Raw genomic sequence first — 26642 nt, 5'->3', positions numbered from 1 at the left:
TTAGACTTTTATTATTGCACTTGCAATATCAATATTAAGCAACCCACACTTGACACACCATATCAACAATTATATTGCTCTCCGGGCAAGGTTGAATTGGCTAATGTGGAGCAGAGTTTCTATCATATCAAGAATTATAATATAATCCTAATTTAAACCTTTGCTCAAATAATAAAAAGACATGCTTAAGGGTATATGATTGTACTGGCATGATTCACTTAACAAATAGTTAAGTTGTGGAGCAAGAGTAAGGCTTTGAACCATGAAAAATATAATGTGCAAGTATTATTTTTATTATTATTATTATTTTTTATTTTTTTTTGCACAAATAACCAACCAAATTCACATACAAACACTTAACAAAATCAATGATTGACACATCCTCTCTAGTCGGTTCGATCCATACATTATAATGATCCTAAACTTCTTTCTTTGCTTGATAATGTTATCTTTTACAATAATAAAAATTTTAAATTTAAGAATGGATAAACAATTGAGATATTCTGATGTCAATTCAATTAAAATAAATCCAACTAAATCTAAATAATTTTCAAGATACTTTGGTTTCATTCATTTTTAATATTAAAATAATATTTTTATTTTTATTTAGTCTAATTAGTGGTCTTAGGCGTAAACAAAAACAAAAAAAAAAACTTTATAAATGAGATGGACCTGTCCAAAGAAGTCATGGCCAATTCCTGGCCAACGATATTTCACACCTCAGAATTGTTATTTCCTACTGTCGATCTGGCTTCCTTTAGATTTCCAACTGTCAATTGCAATAACGATTTTGAGACAACATGACAAGATAGGAGAAGGAAGAGGTATACATATATATTCATCGACGCCTCGCTCAACCTCTCAATCCATCCCTCATTCTTACTATTGCTACTACTAGTTTAGTGTAAGAATCGGCACCAAATGGACATTCTCTCGTCTTCGTTGCCATCATCGGACGAATCTAGCCCATGGCGACCGGCGATAGCGGTGGCGATTGACAAAAGCAAGAACAGCCAGCAAACGTTCAAATGGGCGGTCGACCACCTCCTCTTCGGCGACACCAAGTCCATAGTCCCCATTCATGTTAGGAGCCCAAAAGGTCAGCTCTCTCGATCGCTCTGCAGTTACTTAAATGGGTTATTAATTCATTGTTTAACTAATTTCAATATCTGACGGTAATTTCTTTGTAAATTCATTGCAGTGGATGGCCCTGTGAAAACCGGAAGATCGAGCGGTTCAGAGTGGAAGATTGTGCAAGAGGACGCCGAGGCCGCCGAGATCTTTCTTCCTTACAGAGCTCTCTGTGCCCGTAAAGACGTAATTAATTAATTAATTAATTAGCAGTTGGCTTGAAAAACACTAGCTACTTCCTTAATTAATTCGATTATATTGCTCATGGAAATTAATTAAATTGCAGTTGCAAATGAAGAAGGTGGTGCTGGAAGGTTGGGACGTACCGAGAGCCATAGTCGACTACGTCGTTGCCAACAGAATCCAAAGCGTCGTTCTTGGAGCTAACAACAGGAACGCACTCATGTAGGTCTCCACATCTCGCCTATTTTGTTTGTTTTTGTTTTCTCTCATTTTTTTTTAATTTAATATTCTGTTGAATCAGGAGGTTTCTGAATCCGGATATTCCGACGTGTTTGATGAAAGGCCTGCCCGATTGGTGTGGAGTATACGTGATATACAAAGGGAAGCTACTGACGAGCCGGACGGCCAAAGTGCGGCCGGCGGCGGCCAAAGTCGATGATGTTCCTCCCAGGCGTTCACTGCAACTCGATCCCACGCCATCTCAATCATTACCGCAGTTGGATTGCTCCGTCGGGCAGTTTGATACGAGGAGCATGCATTCGACGCCGCGTGAATCCTCGATCGCGCCGGTTAGGTTCCGCCATCTTCGCTCAATATCCGGCGAAGACGTTGACTTGGCAAGGAAAATGGATGAATCGGAGTTGGGAAACGAGGAAAGCTGTCCGAGTCGGACGTCATTTTCCTCTGCAGTTCCGGTACGTGATCAGGGAGGACGACGGTCGGCGGGGGACGAACTGCGGAGGCTAAGGCTCGAGCTAAAGCAGACGACGGAAATGTGCAACGCGGCTCTGAAAGAGGCGATCATGGCCCAAGACGAGGCGGAGGAGCTGCAGAGGATGAAGATAGAGGAAGTGCGGAAAGTCGAGAGCGTGAGGCAGTCGGAAGAGACCGCCCTTGCGCTTGCTGCGGTAGAGAAATCCAAGTGCAAGGCGGCTCTGGAGGTCGCCGACGCAGCGCAGAGGATCGCAGAGCTCGAGGTCAAGCGGCGACTCAAAGCGGAGTCGAAAGCCAGAAGCCGGGCGGCGGCCAAGGAGCAGCACCAGTCTCTTCTTCGCTCCGACTTGAGGTGTCGGAGCTACAGCATCGATGAGATCGAAGTGGCCACGAGCTTCTTCTCCCCGTCCCTGAAGATCGGTGAGGGCGGATACGGGCCTGTGTTCCGTGGCGTGCTCGATCACACCCCCGTCGCCGTCAAGATTCTGAGACCGGACGCGGCGCAGGGGAGGAGGCAGTTCCAGCAGGAGGTAGAGATTCTGAGCAGCATCCGGCACCCCAACATGGTGCTGCTGCTCGGGGCGTGCCCGGAGTACGGATGTTTGGTGTACGAGTACATGGACTACGGGAGTCTGGAGGACAGGCTGTTCCGGCGAGGAAACACTCCGCCGATTCCCTGGCCGGCCAGGTTCAAGATTGCGGTGGAGATAGCCACCGCCTTGCTCTTCCTTCACCAGGCGAAGCCGGAGCCGCTGGTTCACAGAGACCTCAAACCCGCCAACATACTCCTCGACCGCAACTACGTGAGCAAGATCGGCGACGTCGGCCTCGCACGGCTGGTGCCGGCCGCGGTGGCGGACGACGTCACCCAGTGCAGGATGACTTCGGCCGCCGGGACGATGTGCTACATAGACCCGGAATACCAGCAGTCCGGCATGCTCTGCGTCCAGTCCGACGTGTACTCGCTCGGCGTGCTGCTGCTGCAGATCATCACGGCGAGAGGTCCGATGGGGCTGACGCGCCATGTGGAGCTGGCCGTCGAGAGGGGGGCATTGGCAGAGATGCTCGACGGCTCTGTCACGGATTGGCCGGCGGAAGAGGCCATTTCATTCGCTAAGCTGGCTCTGAAGTGCGCCGAGTTGAGGAGAAAGGACCGCCCTGATCTGTCCAAGGCCGTTCTGCCGGAGCTCAGCCGACTGAGCCGCATCGGTCAAGAATTCGAAGCCAAGCGATTCAAATTGTTCGACGGCGATGTCGGTGCTATCCCAAACACATTGCGAGGTGCATCCAATGCACCTCCACTCTGCAAATGAAGAAAGTCCTTCCAATGCATCTCCACCCTGCAAATGAAGAAAGTCTCATCATCATGTTCATCGATCGACCAGTCAAATTTTTCAAGAGTTCAATATCAAATTTTCTCATACAATTTGTAAATAATTTTTTTTCCATATATCTTTCTGTTTTTGAAGGAAAATAGTTGCCATGATCTTTTAATAACATTTAGAAAAAAAAATAGAACCATATATAGACTTTCATGTTTAATAATTAATATGTATACTTGAAGTTTTATGATAAATTTATCATGATACAAGAACTTAATTGGTGAAAATATTAATATATTTATTTGATTTAAAATGTTCTTTTTGTTTATTCACAATCCAAAGAACTATTGCTGATATATTAATTAATTAACAAATTATTTTTAAAATAATATAAAAGGTGCATATATTAAAAAGTTGTATCAATGCAAAAACTTGGTTCCATAATCAGCAACTAGCTGCAATCAATTTCATTCTTCAATTGATCCACCAAATATACTCATTTTAATTCTGCAATCAGCTCACTAAATGGATAAACAATCAGGAGATAAATTCAGTAACTGCTTACATGAACAATGGTAAAGAGCAACTTGGTGGTTCTCCTAACCTTACCTGCCATATGGCATTTTAAGAAAAATACCAAAACAACTTAAAAAATCGAGAAACCTGCAAGCGTCTCGATTTTGATAGTAACCGAGACACCGAGATTATATACATATGAATGACGACATTGATAATCTTTATGATTCTGTTAGTGTCAAACGACCAAGCAGAACTCACCTCGAAAAGGAGCCAAATATGTCTTTAGACTTCAGGTTGATCTCCTAGTGGAATTTTTGGAAGCGGCACTTTTGCCAGCAGAACTACGGCCCCTGAAGCCTACAACGCTAAGTTTAGATGTAGGAGCTTTTTTAGCACCAGATGTTTTAGTCTGGCGAAGCTTGTTGCCTTTAGGTGATTCCCTTCTCGAAGCACTGGAGGATTTATTCGCCCTCGAGAGAGTGATACCCTTCTTTGTTTTACTCGGAGAAGCAGCGACTCCTTTCTTACTAGCTAGTGAGTTTGGGGAAGCAGAATCCTTTTTGCCAATTTTGGATGAAGGCTTGGACAAAACTTTCATTTTGTATGTCTTATTAATCTGTCTTGATATAGCAGCATCTCTTTTCACAGTGTTAATACTGAGTGATTCCAAACTCTGATTTTTCTTCAACGCTTCCTCAATTCTTGTGGCTAAAGGCAGATCTTTCTTTGCAACTAGGCTAGTCACTTTGCCTGCATAAAGTAGCGAGTCAAAATTTTTAATGCAGGTAGAATTTTCTTGTAAATCACAATGATGAAATATAAAAGTCCAGAAACTCATACAGGGATTTCCTTTACTTATTAACTGATATCTCACTAGGTAGATATGATTTAAAAAGCAAACACAAAACAGTTATATCACCATAGATTGTGACTTCAATGCTAGAATAGTACTTCTACTTTTCCCTTATTTGGTTTAGCAAAACCATATTAAAATTTAAAGCAAGAATGTGTACCTTTGGCACCCATACGAGCAGTTCTTCCCGTCCGATGAAGATAATCGATCTAAATATGCAACAATAAAGAATAATTTTCACAGAATGACCAATGAAATGGGTAAAACATGTATATAATCTACACTGTTAAAGAACATCTAAAAGAAAAATAACACCCACTGAGTTTTTGGGAAAATCGAACATGATAACATGATCCACAGCAAGGTCAAGTCCTCTAGCAGCCAAATCCGTACACACCAAAGTAGGACAATCTCCATCGTCACTCTTAAACTTTTTCAGATTTTCGACTCTGACATAAAGAGGCAAAACAACAACCAATCAATTAAAAATAACAATCATATGGAAACAAAGAATAAATGCTCCGATAACATTTATCTCAAATATATTGTACGGAGAGAAGAGAGATAGAGAAAAAGTTTGTGGAGAGAAAAGCGATCTCTCATTTTTGTTTCCTTTGAGGGAAGTAAACCAGGAGAGAAATCTTAGCCGTTTCTTTAGAGAGAAAATGGGGCAGAACTTTATTTTGTGAAATTGTTTTTTTAATAAATAAAAATCAATTTTATATATATATATATATATATATATATATATATATATATATAGGCTTATTAGCCTGGGTGACACCGGTGGGCGACGCGTGTGGACGCCTTATTGGAGACGCCTCTGAATGTGAGAAGCGTCCACGCACGCCACTCACCAGCGTCGCGCAAGCTATCAAAGCCTTATATATATATATATATATATGCTTGTTAAAATTTCTGGCATTTTGCCCCCCAGTAGGAGCTTGCTGCCTGATTGGACAGAAGCTAGTTTGTAGAAAATTGGGGAAAGTCTTCCCTGCCTCTTTCTTTACTCTGGGGTGGATTCCATCCATGACATATGGGTGTTTCCTTCCCCAGATGTTTCCAAAGAAATGTGAAAAGAGTAAATCAATTTGCTAAAATCTGTTCCCAACGTTTTGAGAACCATCCATGCTGGATATGAGTCAATGGCCTTATGGTGCTTCACTGATACCAACCAATGCACCATTAGTAGGAATTATTATGGTCAGAACCAACAACAAAGAAGTAAAGCTAACTTTGTGAGTCTGAGTGAAACTTATTCAGCGATGTTCACCTCTTCGATAAATGCTGCAGGAGCTGAATCAATGCAACGGCCATAAGTGGAACTTGTTCTGGCTGAACAAGCTCCTTTATTCTCACAAGTGATTATTTGAGTCAAAAAGGGCAAGATGAGAAGGGTGGGAAAAGGGTCAAAAGATTTAAAAACAGGACAAAGGCAAAACTATAAGTAATATTACACTGGTTCATGGAAAGCTTCGAATCCTCAGTTGTCATATTCGGCCAATTTGTGCAAACAAAATACTAGTACAATATGGTAGCTGATGGTGGAAGATGGGTTTGTAGCAAATCATAAAACTAAATACAGAAAATGCAAGAAAAATCAAGGAAGATATGCTAGAAAGTCTTAGGTAAGAAAATAATAGAGTGCTCAACGCACCAAACATAATGCCCATACAGATAAAAACAAAACAAAACAAAATGTTAAAACCATGAAAATTCCAACAAGTAGAGAAATACAGGAATATGCTCAGATAAGTCAAGGAATTCAGCAAATAATGAAAAAGACAGAAGGAATAACCCTGACAAAGCTTGATGAAGTTCACTAGAAGCAAGAATTATAAGAACATTATAATATGCAAACAGGATATAAATGGTATTTGTTGAAATATTACAGTAGTAACAGAAAGTCAAAACATGGAACCAACTGATTTACCTTTCTTCTGCAGGCACCTCGCCATGGTAATTTACGGTGAATATTTGATTCTCACCAAGGAAATGATCAACAGCACGGCTTGAGTTCAAAGTATTGCAGAATACCATTACCCTGTTACCCTTTACCAAGCTTGGCTGAAGAACCTGCCATAAAACACTGCATATTGTTTAAAAGACTACATATTTTGGATTACTCAATAAGCTTTCATAGCAAGTCAGTTATCTAATTTTAACATGTGCATTGAACAGGTAGCTGAAATTGAACCTTAGCACTAAGATGTTAAAGAAATAAATCATTCATACACCTTCCTTCTACTTCACCATACAGGCAGACCTTACACCCCAACTTTGTTAAAGTATGACTTTCACCTTAGGATGTAAATAATAATCTTTCTTATTCTAAAAGACAATTAAATTTGACTAGATTTCATAGATCTAAGTAGCCAAACCAATATAATTTACTCATGGTTCATTGTTGTTCTTGCATTAAGATGGCAAGACAACTCAAACTTCAATTTATTAGTATGAAGAATTTTGTCCTAAGCAGTGAATGAAATGTCGTTCCGTGCCGCCGGGCATGGACAGTTTTTATCGTTCTATCGTGGAGGTGAAACTGGCACATCACGCACGCGTGTCTCGACGTTTCTGGAGGAGTCGGAAGCGTTGCGTGACGCGTTCGGAGCCGTCGGAGGCATCGCGTGCGTGCCCCCGTTTCTTCTTGCAGAGCCGAAAGCATCGCCAGACGCCTTCGACGCCACCGGAAGCGTCACCGGACGCTTCTAGTGCCGCCGGAGATGTCGCCGGACTCCTTTGACGTCGTTAGAGGCGTCCACAGGTGTCGCGTCGGAGGCAAGCGTAGGCATGGGCATTGGAGGCGAGTGTCGCTGGTTTTACTATGCAAAATTCATATTCTAATTTAAATAAATTAAACAATTCCTAAGGAAGTATGATATTTGAAAGAGACTTTCATTAACCTAATTAAATTATCCCAATAAAATATAAAAAATATATTTAAATGTTTTTAAAAAATTAATAAACTTTATTAAATAATATTCTGAAATTGTTTATAATGTTTTAAATTTTATTTAAAAATTATATTAAAAAATCTAAAAAAAATTAATTTGAAAAAAAAAAATTAAAAAAATTCTAATAAATTAAATTTATATTCTGATATTTTTTAAAATTATTTTGTATTTTTTTACTATTTTAATGTTAATTAATATTCTAATTTTTTTCTTACTATTTTAATTATTTTTTAAAATTATTAATAAATAAATAAATATTCAATTTATATAATTATTATATATAAAATAGTATTTTGTATTAATTTATATAATTATGATTATTAATTCGAGTTATTGATAGATCAATTTTCTTAAAAAAATTATATTTAATTATTTTTTCTAATAATATTAAGTTGTTTAACAATATTAAGTTGTAATAATAGAGAATTTATATAAAATCAATATGCAACTTATTTTTTAAATTATAAACAATAAATATATTTATCTAATAATCACTATATATAAATAAAAAATATCGAAATCGTGTCGGCACGGCACAATACGATACCGAAACTGTATCATTCCGGTCTGGAACCGAAACTTCGGCACAAGTCGAGATTTTAAACCTTAGTCCCAAGTGGTTCTTAAATCATAAAGGTTCGGAAATTTGTAGTCTAACAAAGTAGAAAGAAGTCATGTTAAGATGACTGTTCCAGAATAGAGCATAACCCACCATTTCATCTTTCTAATGTAGGAAAAACCACCAAAACAGTTTTTCAGATGTCGGAAAGATCTACTTTCTTCTATAAATAACATTACAGAAGGAACCCACAGGATCTCTGCTATGCAGAATGGGGTTATAACTCGTACCATACCAGCAATAAAAAGTCTAAACATTGCTACAGGAGTAGGTATAAAAACTAATCTTCCTCTTCGGTGAAGCAACCAGGTAACTATTAATCAAGGAATTATTAAGATAAGTTTATATTTCTCAAAAGGAAATGTGATATTGAAGAATATTTTAATTTCTAGTGGACTCTCTTGTCAGGTCTTTAATCGAAAATATACATCACTAAAAAGTATCAAGTTGTATTATGCACATTTAATGAAGACAAAAAAACCATAGTATTGACCTGAAACTTGAGACACATGACAAAATAGTTATTATAAATAAACGATAGCAGACACACAAAGTTTTTAATAAATAGCACACCATTTCCTTCCCATGTCCAACAAACCTAAGATGGCATACTGTCTTTTATTGGCTGACATCTTAGTCAAGGCACAAAATCTAACTCAGCCTAGACTTTTTCAGCATACAAGAAAATCAGTCTATTAGCAGCTGCTCCATAGAAGTTAGTCCTTTCCTATCGGACAATCAACCCAAGTGTCTAAATTCCTTCGAATGATAATTGTTGCCACCTAGGGCAATCTTGGGTGCTTTAACAAAGGGAGGAAAGAGAGTGATTAAAAAATTTCCTTGTTTAAAAGGACGTATATAAAAAAGGGTAAAAAAAAATCTTGCAAGGAATTCCTTCCTTATTCTCCTCAATTTGGAAGGTTGAAAAAAATTTGTATTTTGAGGGATGCATGAGAGAAAATACTTTCCCTCTAGTTGTAGACTCATAAATGGGGAAATCCCCAGTCCAAGTGCCTCTCGTTGAAGGCTATAATCCATCACAACTAACAAATCTCAAGGAAGACTTTAATAAAGAACCATAGTCAACAATTACATTTTTTTTCAGTTGTTCCAATATATGACAAGGGAAAATTAGAAACTTAAAAGAAAGGCACAAGAGATGGTTCACTTAAGTGAATCAACTAATAACACATGAAAATTAGAAAGAACTATTAAAGCAATCTAAAAGTTGGGGAAGGGAATGAGAGTGACCTGTAGAAGAGCTTCAAGCTTATTTTCTGCACCAGAAAGCTTTATAAAGTCATGTCGAGCAGATGCAACTTTCTTTTGAAAACTAGAAGTTCTTAAATGAATTATTCCCTGGAATTCTTCATCAATCAATTTCTGCACAGCCTACAGAATATTATCATGTCAGATATCACAGAGTACAGCACAGACAACTTAGGGATTTAAAAGCTAACTCCGATTAGATTAGGATTAGCATAGTACAAGACAGTCATCATCCAAATCCAGCCTGAGAATTCAAGGGTTACAGAGCTAAGCATAGCCTATAAATCAAAAGTCTTGAATAGGAGGGTAGCTTCAAGTCAGACAACATGCATAGCCAATGAGAAAGTAAAAACAAGTTCTTCTGATATGTATGAATTAAAATAAGCCATTAAAGTTAAGTAATTATCAAAATCTAAGCAAGCATTCAAGTCAGCTTAAAGTCATAAACTAAAAGCATTACAGTTGTAATCAACTAGCTAAGTCTCTAGATCACATACCTAGGATTCTCAAAATCACACCTCTGCAATTTTCTTTTAAAATAAATCATGCCCCTACTTCCCAATATCAAAATCACGCACTCACTCCCTGACATACTCAAAAACAGGTTCAGTTTTTTTAGTTCAAAAACAAATTTTGGACTTATGAACTCAGCTTAATCATCGATCATTTGAAACTAAAAAAACGATAGATGACCACTAAGATATATTGCTTGGGGAATATTATTTTTATTAATCCCTAAACATGTTTTACATTGTCAAAACCTATTTAGTAAGAAAATGTTAAATACATAGAACTAGAAGTGGAAATCCAGATCAAATCATGGTAATTGTATCATAAATGATCATGTCATTTGTGTCAATATACAACTATACAAAATAATATACAATTGATTATGTATTTTAAAATAATTTTACATGATTTAAGATTAATTAAACCTCCTAACAATTTTCAGACAATAAAAAGATATTAGATACTAAAATTAGTTTCACTCGGCAAAATCTATGTCACTCATTTACATATTTGAATCATGTCATATCATTTTTGCTTGTCTCTATTGATCATGCTCAAATCAGTTATATCATGTTAACGAATCATATTTAATATTGATAACACTATATAGGATTTAAATATCTAGTTGTTTGATAATGCCATGAAATACACCTTATTATAGGATTGAAATAATAATTTGTAACTCCTTGATAGTAATATAGTTGTAGTTTATTATTTTTATTTGTTCTACTATCCTCATACATTCATATAAGCATTATCAAATATACTACGCTAACTTTTCATTTTTTTATAGAAAAGAAAAGGTTTCGCGCTAACTTTTCATAGGTTGCTCTCTAACTGATTAATAAAAAATGGCTCGCTGTAACGCAATCTTACAAAATTTTGCTTTTACCCCACGATCACCATACCATACAAGATTTTGAAAACAAACTCCTATTTTTGAACACTCAATCTTTAGTCAATATTTTGCTAAGATATTCACAATGCTATCTCCTTGAATAACAAATGTAAAATTTCATAGTTTAAGAATTCGACAAAGAAAAGGAATATGAAATATGACTCAAAGATTAAAACAGACATACACACAAAAATTTGCATTAAGTTTCAACAAGTATGATCCAAACCGTTAGTTCCTTCCACACTAGGTCTTGCTCAAGCTAATGTCATAAAACTTGTCCATTCATTTCCATCTAGATGTGGTAAAAGGGCATTAAGGCATCTTAAACCAATGCTTAACAAGTATCAGCCATCAAGACTTAGTGTCCAGATATATAACAGCCAAAATTGCAGCATCAGTGGATTAACCCATAACTGCATAATGGAAGTAATTACAAAAGATACATTATGAAATGTGACATGAGCATCACCTAATTTCGGCTCATGTAAATTTCAACACAACTTCACAATTACAAGCAAGTGCTTAATTTCATGTATTTTTCTTCTTTTTTTCATTTTATTTCCATCTATTATTACTTTATGATAGTTAAGAGCAATATTGAGAGCTAATGAAAAGTTATGAAGGTATCTGTGCAGAACTTGCATCATAATAAGACTATTTCTGGTTATGGGTTAATAATTAAAAACAAAATAAGTAAATGGCACCACAAATAACTTCCCATACAACATCTAGAAAAGAAAAAATTGCTACTAGTCTATAAAAAAAATTAGAGACTAGATTGACTAGAATGAAAACAACAAATTAATCGAAGCACATCTAGACAAATTTGAAAGTAGTCTGCATCTTTAACTAAATATGCATCTGAAGCTGATTACATAAAAATGTCGTCCAAATGACTTCTTAAAGAACAATATCAAACCTTGGTCATTGTTGCAGTCACCAAAACAGTTTGAAAACCTTGGTCACCGGGTTTTTCTGCACGACTCTTTAGGGGACCAAGAAACTTGCGTATGTCAGGACCAAAACCTTGATCAAACATTGTGTCAGCCTCATCCAACACCTAGTATAAAGTTGGTCAAATTCAATATCATGTTGGTACTATTACTCATCAACATATTTTCCGTAAAACAGAACAGGAAAGAATTGCAACTAAATGAAAATAGCAACATAGAATCAATTGAAGCTCTGGCTGATTCTGATAAGTCGTACCAAGTACTTTATGTCCCCATACACCATGTTTCCTTCATTGATATGCTGAAGAATTCTCCCTGGGGTTCCAACAACCATATCAATTGGTTCACTTAGTGAATCCTCTTGGGGTCTTAATCGGCCACCTCCACTGATCATCGTAGATCTAAAGCGTGCATGGTGGCTAATGGACTTTGCTACGTGGAAAACCTAAAGATTCAAAGGATGAAAATTTTACACACTATACTTTTTTCACGTTTTCAGTGTCTAGGATTCGTGAAATACTTGACCTGTTCACATAACTCCCTCGTAGGACAAAGTACCACCACTCTGGGACGCTTGGATTTCATCAACTTTCCAGACACTTCTTCATCATGCCGCATCAACTGCAAAATCAAAGATCTAGACGAGTGAAAATTGAAGAAAGTCGACCCAGATATCTGGTCCAAAGTTAATTAAAAGATGGATAAATGTTAAAAGAAGGCTGTTTTATCATAAAATCTTTAAGCACTGTTTTGAGGTAATGTAACTGCAAATATCTTCAGGAATGAAATCATAAATCAATCGTTCAACAAACTGCAAGCATGCAAGACCATTTGCTCAAAACAGAGAATCATAAATAAGTACAGGATCAAGTTCACTTAGATGATGTATGAAAAATCTAAAAGTCGTAAACTAAATGGATGGTAGACAGAAAATGATTCTATCAAACGCAAGATGAAACAAACGTGAACCCTGGGTATATGTATATAAAGAAAAAGGTAAATGATAAGGTAGAACAAGAAAAGGCGGCATAAAGTGAAAATAACCAAAAAAAAAAATGACCTGGACTATAGGCAACATATACGCCAGGGTCTTCCCAGAACCAGTATGAGAGCCCAAAGCCACACTTTTACCCTCGAGAATCGCAGGCACAGCGATGCACTGGATCTCGGTAGGCACAGAGATGCCAATCTCCTTCACGGCCCCCATCACCTCGTCACTGAGGTCCAATTCCTCAAAGCTGTCCACCGTATTGCTCCGTGTATCCTTGATCTTCTTCCTGGCCGCAACATTCGCAGGCTTTGGGAGCGAGGAAGGGGACGACGCTCGCGACTGGACGGCTCCCTTGGCTTGGTCCTTGAGATGCCGATGGCGCAGGCGCTCAAGAAGGACCGAGTGCAGGAGGGGTTTCACTGCCTGCTCCGGCTCGACGGTAGTCGTGGAGGCTGCGGAGGCGGGAATTGAGGAGAGGCATAGAGGGCGGGCGAGCACAGGGAAAAGCCTAGGCAGTGGCGGGAGGCGGGGATTGGAGAAGGAGCGGAAGGTGCGCGAAAAGAATAACGAGGAGGAAGCGGAAAAGAGGGCTTTCCCGGCGGCACCACTGGCGGCCATTGCCATGGCCATGGGCATGCCAAATGCAACGGCGGCGGCACCGAGCGAGAGCGAGAGCGAGAACGAGAGCGAGGACTGCGGATAAAGTCGGGGGCCTCTGGATATTTATGGGTAAAGAGTAATAGCGAAGTCTCCTAGAGTCCTAGGCCCTTAAACCAGCCTAGCCAACCTAAACCAAGTCAAACCAAACGATTCGATCAACTTAATCAAATTGAACCGAGCCTAAATGAACTAAACTATTAAAATAATTATTTGAGCTTGAGTTGAGCTTATTTTTATTTTAAGAGATTTTTATTAATTTTGAGAATTTTTAATTTATTTTTAAGCTCGATAAGAATTTTGTTAATGAGGAACAAATCACATAAACCTTACAAGAAATCCGGTTAATTTTTAAATTGAAGTGAGTGCTTTCACCACAAAATGAAAGCCAGTACATGAAACAACCTAAGACCACCACCACCACCAGAAGAAGAATGTATTCTCAAATGAAGCTGGGGAAAATTTGTCACAGTTATCTTCAGATGTGGTTAATTCATCACTGCTAACTGCTAAGAATGAAAAGCCTTTTGCTTGGACTTACCGGTAACCGTCATTTTGAGTGAATATAACAAAAGATGCAAAGCATTTAAATGGCATCGGGGTTAAAAATCTGCAGCACAGCAAAAGCTGCTCGCTGAAGGCTCTCTTTTTCTTCCTCCAGTACCTTACTCCTAACTACCAAATATTCCTTGCATTTCTCAATCTCTTCCGCTATCTCAGCTGATGTTTGTTCAATCTCACTGTTGTGCAAATAAATTTTATTAGTGAAGGCTGTAGCAAATATTTTGTTGCGAATAATATGAAACATCTATATATGGATCCTAGATTAACATGTGACATAACATTGAATTGCAATTTTGCTGGAGCTTGCAACAAATTTTAAAGAGTCTGAAATTGGTTTGGTATTAAAGAGAAAGAAGAACCAAGAAATTCAGATCTTGTTTGAAGATGAGTTTCATTGCTTTGAAGTTTGACATTCGACTTTTGACTTACTGAAATAATGATTAAGAAAAAGGGTGAAAGGATTGAAACTAGCATATCGAAGATCAATTACTCAAAATAACCATGGGCAACTACAATATTATAAGTCTCTTTCCTTTAACCATGTATCTGTAACCTACATTAGTATATTCGCTTTCAGTGGTTTCCTTGATCAAATTAGAGGTTACAAAGGAACCATACCTAGCCGCTGAATTCACTAGCTACACCTAATATACGAAATAGGTGCATAAGAATGTTGTGTTCTACCTATAAAACAATCATAAAATTGAAAATACCACATATTCCTTAAAACATAGCATAAGGAAATATTCCTTGACCAATAGGATAGACCAAGAAAACAACAATAGCTCAACTTTATTGTTTTTATAGTTAAAAATAAAAAATGCAGATAAAAATCTCACTTAGTCATTTTAACCATGCTCTCCATAGCATCTTGAACTTGTTGCCATGTCTCTGTAAGGTTAAAATGTGTCAAGTAAATCCATTTGAAATCATAAGCCCCTGGTGAATCAACTATCACATGAAAGAGTATTTACACCAAATGTTGATTGACAAAAGATCTACTAATAAATAAAAAAAATTGACTTCAATAGTCATCCTTCAAAGAATTAATTGATGAAATACATATTTACAGACACATGATAGCAGCAGTGCAAGAGATTCTATGAAAGTTTGATGGCATCTCTACTATTTATATGGCTAATAGCAGAATTACCCCAAAGTTTGGCTTTGTTGAATTTTAGTAATCCTCAATTTGGTCCCTGAATCCCTGATATCTACAATTTAGTCTTCATACATAAATGATCTCAATTAATTTAATTTTCAGCATAAAACATTAAGTTATTAGGATTTGTTGGGTTAAGAATATGAACTTCTTAGATCACTTGAGATTTTACAAGATTCAGTAGCTCTGAGAGTTCAAAATCTTCATATTAATGTTAAACTAAAGCTAGAGCCCTCAAAAATGTGACTATAAGTAAATGATAAAAGATTAAAATGTTCTAGTTCACAGTTTCTTTGCACCTTCCTTTTTCATTGCTAATGTCCAGGGCTTTTTTTTTCTTTTTCTTTTTGACCTATGACGCCAAAATACTAAAAGGAATACTCTTTTACACTTTAAAATACTGATGCTCAAAAGTTGGAGTGGCATTCCCCAGGTGCTAATACAGATTTGGAATACCATGCACATAAGAAACATCATAACCCAGGACATGAATCAAGATGAAAGAGTAACACATGGATTAGTTGCATTGACAATGGATCCCCTTATCAGCAGAGATTTACATCAACTACTAATTACCAAGGATATCTTGGAGAAAACAAAATCCCACTCGATTAGAGAATATGACTAAATTACTTAGCACTTCACAAATGAGTCAATGGAAAACCTATATTCACAAAATCATAAACATTTCAAAAGTCTTTTCACATACACACACAAAAAAAAAAGGTTTCAAAAATCTCCCTAATCAATCGTGCAATTATTTCCCAAAGCATCTTCTGCATTGCCGCTCTTTACTCATGGCCATTGAACTGGCCTCGTTTATTAAAGGATCTAAACCATAGCGGTTTGCTTAACCTCCAAAATCTTCAATAAAGAAGTTGTTCGATTCGAGAGATTGCAGGTGAATATCATACCACCAGAGAAATCCAGGGCTAAAACTATCGTAATCTATGTATACGAACACCGGATCGATCAACTCTGAACTAGAAGAATCGAAGTGCCCTTTTCATTGAGAGAAAAAAAAAACGGAAGGAGGAAGCATCAAGAGAAAATCTCTCGCCCAAATGCCATAAATTTAGATGAGAATAGAATGCGATACAAAACATGTTTCGGATTGTTGGCAAGCGAACAATGGCGTGTCAATCACTGAGACAGGAGACTCGATGAAACGAGATTTTAGGAGTACGCAAGCGAGAGTTAGTTCCTACCGAAGATGAGAGACGAGATCTGGGACTGGATTTCGGCAGGAGGAGACGAGCTGATACCGATCGTCTTCGCGTCCTCCATCTCGAGCTGCTCCATGTCGACGGGCGCCTGAAGCCAAATGTCGAAACGGACAATGGGGAAAGAGAAGCAACAGCCTAGTAGTAGATATAGTGGCGCTTCAAATGTTTTTTCTTTTTAAAGTTGTTATAGGTCAATAACTCCTTTGAAATAAAAATTCAACCAGCACAAATCAGCGCCTCCGATCAACGTCGCTGAGAACAACAAATCGTCTGTGTATATATATAAAAGCTTACCTACTGTAAACTTTGCATCGTGCGACACATTCATCAAGGCGTCTAGAATGAATTCAGACACTTGAATGCATTCAGTTATTTGTTTTATTTTGAGTATAGTATGTATATTTAGGTTTCAAAATTTTAGAATTTAGGAGTTGGATTATAATAAGTTTAAGTTAATAAAAAAATTTTTCTAGGGTTTAAATTTTTTTTTGGATTATAGTGTTCAAGATTATAAATTTTATATGCTCATCGAGTATATTATATTATATGTATTTAGGTTTAAGATTTAAGAAATTAGGGGTTAGGTTATAATGAATTTAAGTTAATAAGATTTTCCCTCTAGGGTCAGACTTTCCTCTTGAATTATAGTGTTCAAAATTTAAAATTTTAGATACTCGTAGGATATAATGTTCATCTTTAAAAAAATGTTGATTTAAAAAAATTGAGATCATTGTGGCACACACAGTCGTGCGGCGTTTCATCTGTAGCAGAGCATGTTTCTCTCTATATATATATCAAGAATGATATCCTACACAATTTACCCTACACAATGGTGGACAACATCTAACGTGGATGCTATAACACAGCCAAAACTTTTTTTTTTTTTACTTTCCTCTCTCATTTGCATGCAATTCTCTTTTGCAGGCAAACAACTTTTTTTTCTCTCTCTTGCATGTAAGGTGACGCTAGTTTCTACAAACCAGCACCAGCGTTGGTGATGGTCTTTAAAGACTGACATTAGCTCTGGTTTGAATCCAGCACCAGCCGACATCACATTGATGCTGGTCTTTAAATATCAGCATCGGTTCCACCAACGCTGGTGTTGGTTTGGTCTTTAAATACCAATACCAAAGTTGGTGGTGCTAATCAGCACCAATATGAGCAAATCAATACCATATTGGTGCTGCTTTGCATGAATCAGTATCATGTCGGTGTTGGTTTGTACAAATCATCAACAACGTGCGAAAATCAACACCACGTGGTGTGAATCAACACCACGTTGTTGCAAGTTTGCAAATCAACACCAGCATGTCGGTACTATGGTAGTGCTAATTTTTGCAAACCAACACCAATGCGCAAAACAGCACTAACGTGGTGTTGCTTTGTGCAAACTAGCACCAGTTTAGTGTTGGTTTGCACACGTTAGTGTTGCTGGTTTGCACAAAGCAACACCAACGATGTGTTGATTTGCGTATGTTGGTGTTGGTTTATGCAAAGCAGCACTACGTTGGTGTTGCTTTAGTGCTAGTTTTGTACAAACCAGCACCAACATGTTGGCGCTGGTCTTTAAAAACCAGCACGTTGGAGCTGGTTTTTAAAGATTAACTCCAAGGTTGGTGTTAGTTTCTACAAACCAGCACACCACTTTACATGTAAGAGAGAGAAAAGAATTAGAAACTAACAATACTTTGCATGCAGGAGAGAGAAAAGAATTATTGCATGCGGACGAGAGAGATTAAAAAATTTAGATCAAAGTTATGTCAGATAGTCACGTAGGTTGTCGCGCCATATAAGAGTGTGTAGAATAAAATTTCTCATATATCTAGATATATATATATAAATATAACTTGCGAACTATTCGCTAAGGAACGATCCACGACTGTGTTGTCTGGGCACCTAGAATTGATGTAGGCGCCCTAATTGAAATACATAATTGTATTTTTTTTTTGTTTATGTTTTTTAGCCCAGGGATTAAGCCAATTAGATTTTACTTTTAGAGTTTAAGGATTTGGGTATAGTTTTCAATCTAAAAGAAATTTAAAACTAACAAAAATTTTAGGTGTTCACGGGTGTATATGTATTTAGGATGCTTAATATTTAAGATTTAGGATTTAAAGAATTTTTTTGTTTTAAAAAATAAAATATTTTAAAAAAAAAGAATTGAGGTGCCTCAATCAATTCCAGGCGCCTCAACTGTTGAGAACTTTATGCCCCGCTAAAGGGGGTGAATAGACGGTCACCCTCTTCGATCGCTTCCAATGTTTGTTAGCACAGCGGAATATCAAAACAAACAAAGGAAAACTAAAACCTAGAAGCAATAAACAAAACAATCAAACCTCTAACACGTTGATTTACGTGGTTCAGAGATTAAGGCTCCTACTCCACGGTTGTCTCTAAGGTGAACGATCCCTCAATTCGTCGGTGGATTAATCCCCATAACTCCGACTAGCTCTATCCTCCTTCTCAGTGGAGAAACCTCGCCACAATCTCTTTAACCAAGTCTATTGTTGTCACCCAAGCCAGCCATCCCAAGCTCTATTATATAGAGCTTGGGGGAAACATCCAAGTTGTTTTCCCACTATCAGTCGACTGGTAAAGTTACCAGTTGACTGACCTCTGTGGAAAATTGATTATTACATGCCAATGGTTTGATACCAGACGACTGATGTCATGACTAGTCAACTGCTCCATATGGTTGAACAAATAAAAGCATTCTGTTCACTTCCAATCAACTGCCCAGTCAATTGAACCTTACCAGTCGATTAAGACATACACCAATCGACTAGCAACCCTAACACTGGGGTTTTACTCTGAGCACAATCACTTATGCACTCATCCTCACCAACACAATTTGACCTTGCCTTCTAGCCTCCTTCATCAGCCTTGCGCCCCTCAGATGCTTCCCCATCCTTTACGCCTCGCCTTTAAGAGTTTCCTTCGACCTTATCCTTTGTTATCGGGTCTTCCATTGCGAAGAGGATCCTCACCTTCGGGTCTTCAACCTTGCCAAGATCTCCTCGCTCCGAGACTTCAACTTGGCCAAGAACTTCTCACTTCAGGACTTCAACCTTGCGAAGAACAATTGGACTTATGTTGCTAAGATCACACTTGGACTTACACCACCAAAACTCCTTCTTAGACTTTTCCTTTACACTTGCACACTTAGAAGCGCATATCAAATACAATAATAACCTAACTTAAACCTTTGCCTAAACATCAAAATATAGGGTCACACTTGTTGGAACCCCAAAGTTATTTTGGTGTGATCAACAAGTTAAGTTAGGTCCTGCGTTGTTTCTAACCTTGTGTCTAAGTGTGCAGGAGCTTATGAGCACAGGTACTCGAGCGGAAGACGCAGCTAGCGAGAAGGACGACACGCGGTGCGTCCGAGGGACGAGGTGCTGCGGAAGAGTACACCGGCGGACGAGATGGAAGTGCGCGCGGTGGTTCCGAGGTACGAAAGCCGGAGCGAAAGATTGCTCGGGGAGCAAGAGACGCAGCTAGCGCGAAGGTCGGCACGGGGTGCGACCGAGGGACAAAGTCTGCGGATGAGTACGCTGGTGGACGAGAAGGGACACGCGGCAATTCCGAGGGACGAGAAGCCGGAGGGAAGCACGCTCGAGAAGACCGGAAGATGGGTTCGGGTGAGCCCTATTCCGGATGTCAGAGATCACCCAAGCAAGCGGAGCCGGAGCAGAAAGACCCGGACCAGAGGCGAGCTGAACTGGAGAAGAGAGCACGGACCAAAAGTCAACAGGGTTGACTTTTGGCTCCGGGGCGCCCGGAAGTGACTTTTTCCCAAGATCGAGCTTTGACCCGATCCAACCATTGAGGGATAAATTTTATCCCCCCCAGGGCGCCCGGAACCCTTCCAAGCACCCCGACCAAGGCTATAAATATAGCCTTGGTCCAGAAGCTTTTCAACAATCACGATCACTCTATTTCCAAACACTTGTATGCTTTAGTTGTAGTTAAGCTTCTGTTTTCTGTGCCTAAACGCTGTAAGAGGCTTCTCCGCCTGAAGGAGTTTTTGAGCTTAATCTTCCTTGGATTAACAACCACATCGGTTGTAACCAAGTAAACATCTGGTGCCTCGTCTTTTCTTTTATGCTTTTATTTATCTGCTTAATTCAATTTACAAGTGTTAGCTTAATCGTTCGAGGAAGGGTTGTTTGTTTTTAATTGATAGGTTATTTACCAACCCTTCTAGCCGGCCCAACGGTCCTACAAGTGGTATCAGAGCCGAGACGCCTCAGAAGGACTAACCGCCGTCTGAAGCAACAATGGCCGGAGCTAGCGACTACCCACCAGCATTCGAGGGGGAGCTTTCTTCATGGAAGCAACAAATGAAGGTATTTCTTAACTCTGATATTGGTATTTCTCTAATAATGAAAACAGGTTATGAAGCACCGAAAGACATGAACGGAGAGAAAATCGGCATAAGCCTCTAGAACGAGAAGCAACGTGAAGAGTCCATGGCGAATGCTCGGGCAGAGTTTCACATTCTAAGCGCAATACCAACTAAAGATTTCGACAGAGTCGGAGAGTACAAAAGCGCGAAAGAACTTTGGGAAAAGATCTTAATGCTCTACGAAGAACCGGTTGAAGTCGTCTCCTCAATAGACATCGAGCCGTCATCAGAAGAATCCGAGATGGAAGAAATTACCAAGACAGCCCCAACAGCTGAAGTACATCCCGAGATCGATGAAGGGGGAGAATCTTCGAAAGAAATCAATTTAACAGGGGGAGAACCAACGGCCGACGAGGTAAGTAAGGTATGGCCTCTACCCTCTGAACAACTGGTTCAATTAATCAAATTACCTGAAGATTTTTGCGAACCAAAATTTGAATTATCGAAAGAACTTTTCGGATTAGAAAATCTTCGGTCGAATAATTGTTGCAAATTACAAAATATTTTTACGAGAGAATTATGCAACTTAGAAATATTATCGAAAACTTTTTCCGGATCTAAAAATTTCGAATTACAAATTACTTTACTGAAAAAGTTTTGTGAATTAGAAATTGATTCATCAAACAAAATTTTCAGATTAAGAAATCTATTATTAATAGATTCTTGCAAACTCTTATTGTTAAAAAATTCTTGCAAATTACAAAATATTCCTTCAAACGAATTTTGCACATTGCCGAAAGAATTTTTTATATTGTCGAAAAATTTTATCAAGTTAAAATCTATGTCATCTGAATATTTCTGTGAAATTGAAATTCAAAAAATTAACATGATACAAATTTCTGCATGTATAATCTTTGTGGCGTTAAATCTAAAAAAGATTGATTTAAGAAATTATGATAAGTTAAAATGGAAATTTAAAACTTTCTGATAAATAGAATTAAGAACTAAATAAATAAATAAATGCATAGAAATTTTTTTTAAAATGTTTAAATTTCTTGCATAAAAGTCTTTTGGGCTTAGAAAGTTTTTTTTACTTAGAAATTTTTCAAAAAGCTATTATTGACTTAGAAATATTTTAACAGATAACTTTTCAAAATTTTCTAAGTCTTTAAACCCTTAGAATTTTAAACCCCATTTTATTGTGATCAAAGGGGGAGAAGGAAAGTATAAGTCTAGGGGGAGGTACAAATTGAAAATTAAAAATTTTTGAAATTTAATTTTTTCTATCTTGTTGCACATTATTGCAATAAATTGTTTAATTTCATATCTATTTTTGACCCTAGCTTAACTTGGGTTGATCACACCAAAAAGGGGAAGATTGTTAGAACCCCAAGGTTATTTTGGTGTGATCAACAAGTTAAGTTAGGTCCTGCGTTGTTTCTAACCTTGTGTCTAAGTGTGCAGGAGCTTATGAGCACAGGTACTCGAGCGGAAGACGCAGCTAGCGAGAAGGACGACACGCGGTGCGTCCGAGGGACGAGGTGCTACGGAAGAGTACACCGGCGGACGAGAAGGAAGTGCGATCGGTGGTTCCGAGGTACGAAAGCCGGAGCGAAAGATTGCTCGGGGAACAAGAGACGCAGCTAGCGCGAAGGTCGGCACGGGGTGCGACCGAGGGACAAAGTCTGCGGATGAGTACGCTGGTGGACGAGAAGGGACACGCAGCAATTCCGAGGGACGAGAAGCCGGAGGGAAGCACGCTCGAGAAGACCGGAAGATGGGTTCGGGTGAGCCCTATTCCGGATGTCAGAGATCACCCAAGCAAGCGGAGCCGGACCAGAGGCGAGCTGAACTGGAGAAGAGAGCACGGACCAAAAGTCAACAGGGTTGACTTTTGGCTCCGGGGCGCCCGAAAGTGACTTTTTCCCAGGATCGAGCTTTGACTCGATCCAACCATTGGGGGATAAATTTTATCCCCCCAGGGCGCCCGGAACCCTTCCAGGCGCCCCGACCAAGGCTATAAATATAGCCTTGGTCCAGAAGCTTTTCAACAATCACGATCACTCTATTTCCAAACACTTGTATGTTTTAGTTGTAGTTAAGCTTCTGTTTTCTGTGCCTAAACACTGTAAGAGGCTTCTCCGCCTGAAGGAGTTTTTGAGCTTAATCTTCCTTGGATTAACAACCACATCGGTTGTAACCAAGTAAACATCTGGTGCCTCGTCTTTTCTTTTATGCTTTTATTTATCTACTTAATTCATTTTACAAGTGTTAGCTTAATTGTTCGAGGAAGGGTTGTTTGTTTTTAATTGATAGGTTATTTACCAACCCTTCTAGCCGGCCCAACGGTCCTACAACACTGATTGCTCTATCAATCTCCCCCTTTTTAATATTTGACTACCCATTTAAGTTAGGGAAATATATAATGCAATAACATGCAAATAAATATGCAATCTACTCATACATATATCATAGAACTTAATCCTTGACTTCCCTTTCACCTAAGCTCCCCATTGAGTTAGAATTTCTTGCAAAGGTATTTAGGTTTTCCACTTAAACTTAAACTTCTTCCCCTTTGTCATACATCAAAAAGAACTCCAATAATATCCCAATTATTGGAATCTTTAACCTCTAATGACAATAATCATTATATAGTAATCCCTCATATGATTACATACATGTATATTATCTTTTTGGTCATTTCCTAATGATGAAAAATAGTTTCAGACTATATCAGTCGACTACCTCATCGAATCAAACTCATATAATCATTCTATATTCTATGAACAGTGTTACCAGTCGACTGGTAACTATATCAATTGACTGGTACACTATTTTAGCCCAAATTACATTCTGAACTCAATTTCATAAATGTACAAAAAATTCCACAGACCTCTAAAATTTTCTAAATTTTATGGAGAGATATGTTTTACCATTGTCTACTTAGAAAAATATATTTAAAAATATATCTATCATGGATCTCAAGATTGACACAAAACCCAAAATTATCGAAATGGTTTAATTAAACCTTAACCTAAAGTCCTAGTTTTCGCTCCCTCTTGATGTATCTGCCTATACTAAATCATAATGCATCCCTAGTGATCCTGTCCGAAAGCTGAACCAACGGACGCTGAGCACGTGGCGCTCTCCAAGTGGCTAACGTAGATTTGCTGACTATCCGCCCGGACCTCCGGTGAACCTGCACAGAAGTCGAGCTAGGAAGGGGTTCTCGGCGACGACCCTCCGACGCTCAAGTTAGGCAAAGCTCAACAAGAAAGTGGCTCCAAGAATCATAGAATGCGTACCTCCGGCGAAGGATGAGAGCCTTTATATAGGGTTGTGGAGAAGCGGGTGCACACATACCGAGGTGTACACGTGTCCTCAGCCCATACCCAGTAAAGGCCTGTCAGTGAGCTTACCTGACCCCATACTGCTACAGTCCAAGCACGTCTTCGATGGGACAGCGGAACCCCCTATCATAAGGTTTGGAGTACGGCCTAGTCCTAGAGCATGACAGCTGTCAGAAGATGTTCCTTGTCCTGCTCTCCCTACTCCATGCCGGGGCGTCCGGCCGACACTCACATCACGTCCGACCCTCCATATGCACTAGTATGCTTGGGAGATCCTCGATAATGTGCTATGTGGGGACTGTTCGCAGTATGCTACCTTATGTCTTCGCCCGAGCGTGCCATCCGCTCGGCCCTATGATCCTGTTCAGCGAGCATCGGAACCCCGACTCCAGCCGAGGCACCTTTTGCCATCATTTAGGCACCGGTGGGCCGTCCAGGCGGTCGACCCACCCTTATCCGGTCGGCCACCTAGCCCTTTGACTTCCACGTGGCGTTGACTCCCCAGAACGGGAGTCCCCTGTTCTTACCGTCAGATCACTTGCCTCCCCTTCAAGTCTAGTCGAAGGAGGCGATTAGTCCGACTGACTGGACTGCGAATATACCCGAGCGGTGCCTTCGTACCATTATCCTCCGCTCGGTCGACCGCAGGCATGCCCTTGTAGTCATCAGCAACATTCCTTGAATCCCCTCGTAATCTGCGCCAATCTTCGACATTAAGGTTGAGCATGCGCTCATTAAATGCTTCGAATGGCTGAATGCCACGTGGTGCACTGTCGTCATCGTACGGAGGCGGCGGCGTGGTGCTTTGATGGGATCGAAGCGGTTCGAAATGAACGGCGTGATGCACGCTTTGATTCCCGTGACCTGGATCCAACGGTGGAGGCCGCCCGGCCTCCACCCTATAAAATCTTCGTTTTCTCCTCCGTTGCCTCACTCCTTCTTTCGCGTGCCCCCGATTATTCTTCGCGTTCTAGAGCTCCGGCGATCGTGTTCTCCTGCTTCCGTCGATCCCCGGTGTTCTTCCCTCGATCCTCCTTTTTCCCGTAAGATTCTCCTCTTTTCTTTCTCGTTTCCGGTGCTTTCTTTACATTTCTTTCCCCAGTTTTCGCTTCCACGGTACTCTTTCAGCTTGCTGCCGTCTTTCTTCTACTTTTTTGCCTTTTTGATTTCTCCCGCTCGGATCATGGCTAGTTCTTCTCATCCTGAAGACCAGTCCCTCGGCCCATGGTACACTACCATGCAGTCCCGATTCGACCAGCGTGACTTTGATGTTCTGACAGACAATTTTGAAATCCCCGATGATTTTGAACTTCTTTTGGCCGCTCCCTCCGCTCGGCCACACAGGCCGCCGCGCGGAGCCTTCTGTGTCTTCCGCAACCAGTTTACTGCTGGTCTGCGTTTCCCTGTACATCCTTTCATTATAGATGTTTGTCACTTTTTCGGTGTTCCACTCGGCAGTCTAGTACCCAACACTTTTCGCCTTCTCTGCGGGATTGTTGTTTTGTTCAAAATCCACAACATCCCCCTCCAACCGGACGTCTTTTTTTATTTCTATTACCCCAAGCAGTCCGAGCCGGGCACCTTCATGTTCCAAGCTCGGCCCGGCCTAGTCTTCTTTAACAAACTGCCTTCTTCCAATAAACATTGGAAGGAGTATTTTTTCTATATTCGTATGCCCGATCAGGCCAATTTCCGGACCAAGTGGCAGGTCGACCTACCCCCCACTCCTGAGCTGAAGAAGTTCAAGACCTGACCGGACTACCTCCATGCTGCAAACATGCTAGCCGGTCTACGGCTCGACATCAATAAGCTTCTTCACGAAGGAGTGATGTACATCTTCGGTCTGAGTCCCATACGGACTCCTCTTCCGACCGGCTTCGGTAAGAATTTTACTTGGACGTTTGCTTTGATTGCTAACTGATTTTTCTCCTTTCCTTTGCAGCGGACATCGTCATGAAATCGGGAATGACCGGCATTCTGAAGAGAAAGGCGGCGGCGCTCGAAGCCGCGACAGCAAAGGAGATGGAGGCGCTCGGCATCCAGCCGGTCGGCTCGCACGAAGAAGAGAGCGGGACACATGCTGGGGAGTCGGCCACTCAGGCTTCTCTCCCAGAGCCAGCGGCTGGGGCAACCCTCAGCCAAGAGCCCTCCGCTCGGGGTGATGGCTTAGCTCCAGAAGAAGAGCAGCCTCACCCGAAAAGGCGCCGAGTGGAGACTCCCGTCCACTCAGCCACATCTGCTGTTCAACCCTCCGCCCGAGCCACTGCAAGTGCTCGCGGAAAGGCTCCGGAGATTGAAGCCATTTCGTCTGATCGGACTCCTTCGGGATGGGACGAGCCGGAGGCCCCTATTGAGGCTATTCCGGTCAGCACCCTTCCGCCCCCTCAACCAGTCAGGCGTTCAACCATCC

General features: G+C 39.9%; 2 protein-coding genes across 3 annotated transcripts; one reads left to right on the top strand and one right to left on the bottom strand.

Annotated features, from left to right (window-relative positions):
* Nucleotides 1-813: 813 nt before the first annotated feature.
* LOC122015135 (DEAD-box ATP-dependent RNA helicase 39-like) lies at nt 814-13635 on the bottom strand. 2 transcript variants are annotated; one of them, XM_042571865.1, is made up of 10 exons: nt 12992-13635; nt 12457-12552; nt 12188-12376; nt 11898-12038; nt 9553-9693; nt 6659-6801; nt 5042-5171; nt 4883-4931; nt 4128-4619; nt 814-3368 (listed from the first exon to the last, which is right to left on the bottom strand). In XM_042571865.1, exons 1-9 carry the CDS (start codon nt 13556-13558, stop codon nt 4159-4161), a joined length of 1917 nt encoding a protein of 638 aa, XP_042427799.1. In that variant the 5' UTR covers nt 13559-13635; the 3' UTR covers nt 814-3368; nt 4128-4158. The 2 variants fall into 2 exon arrangements, with proteins under 2 accessions (XP_042427799.1, XP_042427797.1); XM_042571863.1 differs by lacking the exon at nt 814-3368 and having other exon boundaries at nt 3850-4619.
* LOC122013796 (U-box domain-containing protein 35-like) lies at nt 922-3341 on the top strand. The gene is made up of 4 exons (XM_042570023.1): nt 922-1099; nt 1202-1317; nt 1418-1536; nt 1616-3341. Exons 1-4 carry the CDS (start codon nt 922-924, stop codon nt 3339-3341), a joined length of 2139 nt encoding a protein of 712 aa, XP_042425957.1.
* Nucleotides 13636-26642: the final 13007 nt, after the last annotated feature.

The sequence above is a fragment of the Zingiber officinale genome, chromosome 8B, assembly GCF_018446385.1.
Source record: "Zingiber officinale cultivar Zhangliang chromosome 8B, Zo_v1.1, whole genome shotgun sequence".
Taxonomy (NCBI): Eukaryota; Viridiplantae; Streptophyta; class Magnoliopsida; order Zingiberales; family Zingiberaceae; genus Zingiber; species Zingiber officinale.
The sequence above is the reverse complement of the archived record's forward strand: the minus strand, read 5'-3'. Positions and strand labels throughout refer to the sequence as shown.

Bases quoted from the DNA above. Each gene is read 5' to 3' on its own strand.
- LOC122013796 (XM_042570023.1), top strand. From the start codon at position 922: ATGGACATTCTCTCGTCTTCGTTGCCATCATCGGACGAATCTAGCCCA. The intron at 1,100-1,201 runs GTCAGCTCTCTC...AATTCATTGCAG, and splicing joins TCATGTTAGGAGCCCAAAAG to TGGATGGCCCTGTGAAAACC. The intron at 1,537-1,615 runs GTAGGTCTCCAC...CTGTTGAATCAG, and splicing joins AACAACAGGAACGCACTCAT to GAGGTTTCTGAATCCGGATA.
- LOC122015135 (XM_042571865.1), bottom strand. From the start codon at position 13,558: ATGCCCATGGCCATGGCAATGGCCGCCAGTGGTGCCGCCGGGAAAGCC. The intron at 9,694-11,897 runs GTTTGATATTGT...AATATTCTGTAG, and splicing joins TGACTGCAACAATGACCAAG to GCTGTGCAGAAATTGATTGA. The intron at 4,932-5,041 runs GTGGGTGTTATT...TTGCATATTTAG, and splicing joins TCGATTTTCCCAAAAACTCA to ATCGATTATCTTCATCGGAC.